The sequence below is a fragment of the Penaeus vannamei genome, chromosome 36, assembly GCF_042767895.1.
Source record: "Penaeus vannamei isolate JL-2024 chromosome 36, ASM4276789v1, whole genome shotgun sequence".
Classification (NCBI taxonomy): Eukaryota; Metazoa; Arthropoda; class Malacostraca; order Decapoda; family Penaeidae; genus Penaeus; species Penaeus vannamei.
The window spans coordinates 26,425,864-26,433,363 of NC_091584.1; the positions used below are offsets into that span (position 1 = coordinate 26,425,864).

The window sequence follows — 7,500 nt, forward strand, 5'->3', positions numbered from 1 at the left end:
CAACTATCAATAATAACTTGAGATGATAGTAGGGATGAAGGTCTACGGCATGTCTTTAGCTGGTTTAGTGTGTTAGGGTCCGCCCACCAGCAATCTATAATCCAGGCCGATTTACTAGTAATGGAATATAGTGTTTCGTAATTATTGGTAACCCTGAGCTTTCACTGACAATTACAGGTCTTGAGAGCAGTTATGAATTTGACAGCTGTAAATGACATTTGACATTTTGATAGGTTTGACACTATCTTGCCTGAAACACACTATGAGCATGGCTTGTAATTAAGCCAGCATTACTCATACCAACTGTGGCGCATGAGATTCTTCAGGCTTACCGACCAGTCCTTACAGAAAGGGCTTGTTTGAGCAGTTTTAATGCGGTTTGGGAATGCAGGGCTCACCGCACCCTTATCTGGGGACTTAATTGTGGAGTTGGCTCCAGCATTTAATAGTATGGCCAATACATTCAGGGCATCTGTTGGTTAAGATATATTGTCTCAAAACCCAATTTATAGTGTGAGCAACAAAAGCATGTACTAAGTCAGCAATTTTTTTTTAGATGTATGGGCAGAATAATTACTAAGGCAAATGACAGAAATTTAAAGATTATTGATTGCATCCTCTACCTGTCTTCTTCCAAAAACTGTTTCAAGTAATTCGGTAATGGTACACTATTTTAAATTGAGGACATAATAAGGAGAAAGAAAACAGTTTTCAAGCACTTTGTTTTTATTGTGTGCATTACATTACATTCCAATAAAGATGAAGAGGAAAGCAAGATTCCAAACAAAAAACCTAATACTTTTACAGTACAGAACACCGGGTAACGGGAAGAAACAAGACTGAGGGAAGATGGCCGATGAACCCCCAACCAGTGTGGAGGTTCTAAGTGTAAAAGTTTGTTGAAAGACACCAATCGAAAACTTATCTTGGTTTAATTTTTGGAAAAGAAGCGAATGACGAGTGCATGCCCTGTTTTGATTTTCCTAATTCATATTACACATTTACAAAAAAAGCAAGTAATACTGCTCTTATTTTTTTAATGGCAATGACTACCAGTAGTCATAACATAAAACCTATTTTCTTAAAAAATCCTTATCTTTCTTGGCCTCCCAATAAACTAATAACTAAAAAGATAAAAACAACATAAATTAATGTACTTGTGTAATAACACAAAAACCCTACAGACTTAATGTACATTCAAAGGGAAAACAACAAACCATTTCCCAAACATATCTGGAATGTATCGTACTTAACAATGAAATGGAAGTGTCAGGTATCAAGGAATGCCTCTATGTAAAAACAAATACATGACTAGCTTTCAAGCAAAATAACATTTCCAACATTCCGTGACAGTTTTATTTACAAACAACTTACGACAAGTCCCCAAGCATGAAATTTTGTTAGGAAAGTTCAAATACTGTATTTGTCAGACATTCCTTAAATACTGATACACTACTTGTAAAGGCTTCCAAACATTCTCATTCTATCTTGGCAACAATATCTACAGCACTGAATTTCACTATACATTTAATTGTCGGCAATCGCTTGTGCAGTCAATTAGCCCCAAGCAAAAACCTATTGTACATACTCGTACCGAATGCAGGCGAGGTCTCATACCACTGCAGTGATGAGAGGAAATGGTTTCACAGTTGAACGGTACTCTGTTTGTTGTATGTCTGAGGTTTTGCATCTTGGGTCACCAGTGAAACAGCTTTGCAGAAGCATTACTTTTTCTTCCTGTTTTTTTTTTTTTGTGTTTTATTTTTTCTTCTTTTTACAACAACACAACACAAGTTGACCACGTTCTAGCAATTTTGACATTACTGCACTTGCGACTACTGACGCTCCAATAATCTTACGTACATTTATACACCAATAACTAGATGAATATGATTACAGAAGGTGAACTGGGCTATTCGGCCTTTTTTCACATAGTCACAACAGTTACACAAAAAACAAACTAGGTTCGCCAACCAAATCATCTTGACCCCTGTTGGTTGAAGGTGAGACATGGACCATCATCTGTGATAATTTTTTTCCCATTTCTTACAAATATATCTCTTTAAAATTTCCCGAGGATCAGTACTGGTGAAGGTTATAGGAAATTCAGTTGAGATTATTGAGAAAATATTTGTTTAGTAAAGTGCTGCCAAATCTTGCTTCTTCTTCAATTATTATTTTTATTTCTTGTGTATTTTCTCTTGTGGAATCTAAAGGATATTAAAAAATTAAAGAAAAAAAGAAAAAAAAAAGTGGTAGATAATAACAAGGCAATTTTTTTTTCCTTTCATAGAGCGCAATTAATGTTTCTTCTGATCTTTATACAATAACATGATATGTGGAAGTATATATTTTATTTCTTTTGAATGAAGAAAAATATCCTGTGGAAGATCTGCTCTGAAGAGCAGGACAAAAATAATGGCTTTGTGGTTCAAAATATATAAATATATCCACATTTCATTCACTCTGCTTGGGGAAAATATATTAACAATAATTATTTGTTTTCTCTATTATCACATTATGAAACTATATACATAAAATAGACTGGAAAATAGATATAAGGTCATATAACCACCGAATCTCCACTGGCCATGTTATTGGTGTCAGGGTTGCCAGATTATCCATTTACAATAATTAATCTATGTACATGCTCTAACAAAAATTCCTAGTTAGTCACATAAAATAAGCAAAAGAGAAAAAATATATATATATCTATAGTCTTACATCATTTTAATTATTGCTTTTTTCATTTTGTGCAGCCAATTTAGCTTTCATTACAATCTATAAAGTTTCATATATCAATATTTGGTTCAGTGAGATCATGGAGGTCTGCCTGGGCCGGACTTTATGGCCCACCTATACCATAATACAGACTGAAATTACTTACATTTACATAGTAAAGCTATGTAAATCATTAATTACATTTTCACTTACATGTTTGCATACATACACCTATGTTATATGTTCAGGCATTCTATACAAAGGAAATGACGAATAATAGTGTGTGTCTGGGTGTGTGTTTGCATATGCATGTGAGTGAAACATTGCATTCACTACAGACCTAACAGAAAAAGTGTTAGGTTAATAGCCAAATGGTCATACTACGAACAAATTAATTATGAAGTGATTACATACACATATACATACATATGTGTGTGTGTGTGTGTGTGTGTGTGTGTGTGTGTGTGTGTGTGTGTGTGTGTGTGTGTGTGTGTGTGTGTGTGTGTGTGTGTGTGTGTGTGTGTATGTGTGTGTATGTGTGTATGTATGTATGTATATGTACATATGAATATATATATATATATATATATATATATATATATATATATATATATATATATATATATATATATATATGTATATATACATACATACATACATACATACATATAATATATATATATATATATATATATATATATATATATATATATATATATATATATATATATATATATATATATATATATATATATATATATATATATATATATATATATATATATATATATATGTATGTGTATGTGTGTGTGTATTTGATTAGCCTAAAATGTTAGCTGTTAGGTGTTAAGTGAACACAGGGAAGGTGTGTCTATGCATGTAAGAGTATGCATATGTACAGTATATGTAATTGTGTCTTTGTCCACATGTCTCTCGTCTTTAGCCTGTCTGACAATCATTAATGAGATTCATACTGAGCAAATTGGAGCATTGCTTTAAAAAATAAGACTGAGTATATTCTTTTATCACAAAGCTATTTTTTTAAAGTAATAGCAGAAAGAAATAAAATCCTTAGTAAAATCTCAGGAATGCCCTTAAAATATTGCACAAAAATTAAAGTTAAAACTGCCTGATACGGCCATAAAAGCTGAAAATCAAACCTTTGAAAATTTGGTGACCATGCAAAATGCTTTGCAATCAGGACAAATATTCTTGGTGATTGAGAAGGGGATAAAAGAGAAATCATGAACCTATCTTCACTCTGGCAACCCCGACTCATCTCTGTGATGGCGTAGCTTGCCCTTACATGATGAACCCACTTCCAGTATCGACATCTGTACATTATATATATTCTGGACTCCACTGCAATACAGCTTTTAAATTTCATGTCGTGTTTCTTCCTTTTAATCTTACTGACAGGAATAATGTTATTGCAAGTTATTGGCACATGTTCAAAAGGGGAAAGGAAGGGTGTGAACAGTATGGGAGTCAAAGTTTGTTTAACAAGGATAATTTGATGAAATAACATATCTGAGCACAATATTCTCAGGCAACCCTTGGGGAGAAAGAGAGCGCATTCCCCCATGGGGGGAACACATTTGTTATCATGGCTCTAAAGCAGATTTGAGACGCAATCTGTCTGTTATCTTGCACTTCTGAATGTGAACTTAGATTTTAAAAATATAGTCATCAAAGTAAAAATAAATGTGTTACAGATAGGGAATATTGATGTTTGTTGACTATATCCCAAGTACCATAGAATGAACTGAGGGACCTATAGGTTGCCTAACATCATCTACATTCTAAGACAGACGCATGGTACTCTCAATTTATCAGGACATAGAAAACACTTTGCAACTGCTTTAGGGGTAAAATGTGTCATCATTATTTACAAGAAATAAACAAAGGATTCCTAGTCTACCTGAAATGAAATAATTGAACATTAAGGATATCAATACTGAAAAATTGATCAAAGCATGAGGTAGCTAAAGCAATCTCTGACAATTTTGGTAACTGAAAATGAGACTAACCGTATCAAAAAAATAATAAATAATAAATATATATATATTCTTTTTCTCGCTTAATCTTCTATACCAGTACTAGGGGCCCTTCTTGTGAAAGTTGTGTCTTGGAAGGTAGGTGAACTGACCTCTATTGTCATTTGTTAAAGTTTCATTACTATCGTTATCATTTTTATTTATCTTTTACGCTTGTTCCTCCCTCAGGCCTTCAAAAACTCTCCTTAAAAATTATTTTTTTACTTGTTCAACAACTCTCCATTGTTGTCAGCACTGTGTAGACTTTTCTTTTCTGCCTTTCGATGTTCCCTGGATGACCCAGCCCCCCAAAGGTATGCTGCTACCAGAAGGAGACCTGAAATACTTGGGTTGCTTGCGGCAAGAGGGGAGGGGGGAGGGGGAGAGTGACGGTGCTATCCAGCAGAGCGGTGCCGACTAGTGTGTAGACTGACTAGTTGCGCCACAAAGAAAGTGCGCACGCACCTTGGTGGCCTAGTATGGAGGTGCCTGCTGCATACCTGTGTACAAGGAGGAGACATTAAGCCGAATGCACAACTATACTAGCAATACTGGCAATACATATTCTAGCCTACTTAGCCTAGTACTTATCTGCTTTATCTTACATTAGAAAATGAGTTTCTATTTGTACAAGTCCTCTTTGGACTCAAGTAATGAAGACAATTGTGAAATTGCATAACAATAGTAGTGATGATGAATATCCTATTACAATAACCAACAACGTTCATGAAATGACTATGAAAAATCAACTTAGTATGTAAATGAAAAGGACTAATTACCTAACTATACTTATTATTTCTAAAGGAGAAACTGATGAAAGATAGATTGGTTGCTAAAAAAATAATAATAATAATAATAAATAAACAAATAAAATAATAATAATAAAAAAAATCCTAAACTCCGTATTTTCCTTTCAAATCAAGGTAAAGATGTGGGTGACAGGCTGATAATTGTTAACAGGTTGGCAGGTTTGGTGGTGATGATTTGATAACGAACAAGTTTGTGATTATACTTATTAAAAATATAATGATGTCATTCATATTGTATTCTGGCAGTGATCACCAATCTGTCTAGTGCATCTTTGCCTTAATAAAAAGACAGTATAGCAAGATTTGTTTCTAAACTTGAATACATATAACATTAACAGACAGTGATAAGCTTTTTTTTCCAAGCAATACCTATATTTTGAAAAGCAAGAGTTTATCTTGAAGGAATCTAATTACATCTACTTTTTTAGACAAGGATTTCATAAAATACATTAAAACCACCATTTAGTCAAGAACAACTTTTCTGTATCAGGTTCAACTGAAAGTAAATTAAAACAGAAGTTTTAGTTTTTTTCTGACAATGATTTCAACAGATGAAATTAAGAAAAGGAAAATTAATCCAAGATTATGATATTAATATTCATAAAAATAACAATATATTATGAACAAAACCCTGATTCTACACTAAATGTTAATAATCTACTGTGATGACTTGTTAGCATATTTTTAACATGCAGTTAATGATGTGCAATATGGTTTCAGTTTTCTAGGTTACTTTCCCTCTTTCTAAACAATACTTTCAAGATACCTGCAAAGTGTTTCCCATATTTCATCTCACCAAAGCACCTCTTGCAGTGGTTACTAATCAAGACTGATAACTGTGGACTCTTAAATATGTAACAGAAAAGGAAATACATATATATAGGTAAATATATAAGTGAAAAAAGGAAAAAAAGATAAAAGAAAGAAAAATATACATATATATAAACATAACATTCCCACAGCCCTCAAAACCACCCACTCAATCACGGCTGTTGTTGATAGCTCATGGGTTCAGCCTCTGGCATTGTACCTGACTGAGGTGGTTGGCCTGGCTGGCCAGTGAACGGAGGTTGCGAATAGCCACCCTCAGGATCTGTGGCATCAGGGTAGCTGTTGTAGCCTCCCATGTTGGTTGGATCAGCCTCATAACTTGGGGCAAAGGCCTGGTCGGCCCCTTGTTTATACCTCATGAAGGCTAGGTAAGCTGCTGCAGCCTGTGGTTGATGGGCAGAGGAGTTTATTTTTGGTGAAGGGAACTAGGATGGAGTAAAATTATTGTTTATCAATGCTTTAGCAAATATATGTCACTACAAAGCAAAAGATCTATACTTTAGAAAAATGGTTACAAAAAAATCAATTTCTCAGAATTTCAGACTTCCACTTGCTTTCATATTTTCTCTTTCTTTCTCCCATTTCCCTGACTCACCCAGGGAAAGATGGCGAAGAAGCTGAAGGCAATAGCAGCTTGCATGTTGTTGACACCATAGGGAGGAGTTGGTGCATTGCTCCACTTGTTGGTCAGGTAGCAGAAACCAATGAAGTACAAAAATGACCAGAAACCTGAAACCACAAGAAAATGGAACATCACAAAAAAAATATTGATGATTATAATCATACTAATGGCAGCAATACTAAAAATTGTAATACCAAATATGATAATTACAAGAGCAAATGTAAACATACATCAACATGAATATAATATAAATATGAAAATAAAAGCCTTTTTCACAACTGATTTCCCATATAAAATTATCTGAAAAGAAACAAATATAAAAGAAAGTTTTCCTTTTTGTTTCTTTTTATCAGCATTTGCCTTCAGGCACACAATTATATATTGGATTATAATCTCCAACTTACTTTGTTTTTTGTTTAATACATTCCCAAAGTCCTAATAATAAAGTCAACTCTATATATTCAGTAAAAACAAATGTCAT

At 33.7% G+C, this 7,500-nt stretch overlaps 1 protein-coding gene across 2 annotated transcripts in view; it reads right to left on the reverse strand.

Annotated features, from left to right (window-relative positions):
- Nucleotides 1-2,493: 2,493 nt before the first annotated feature.
- Nucleotides 2,494-7,500, reverse strand: part of Syngr (synaptogyrin) — a 22,219-nt gene continuing 17,212 nt past the window's right edge. Inside the window, exons 3-6 of one of the 2 annotated variants that reach the window (XR_011398177.1) lie at nt 6,993-7,126; nt 6,597-6,780; nt 6,333-6,411; nt 2,494-5,257 (exon numbers count right to left, since the gene is read on the reverse strand). Coding sequence is in view for 1 of the 2 variants with exons in the window: in XM_070114765.1 (XP_069970866.1) it covers nt 5,232-5,257; nt 6,597-6,780; nt 6,993-7,126 (344 nt within the window). In the remaining variant the exon portion in view is untranslated. The remainder of the gene's footprint in view (nt 5,258-6,332; nt 6,412-6,596; nt 6,781-6,992; nt 7,127-7,500) is intronic. The other variant, XM_070114765.1, reaches the window with a different exon arrangement.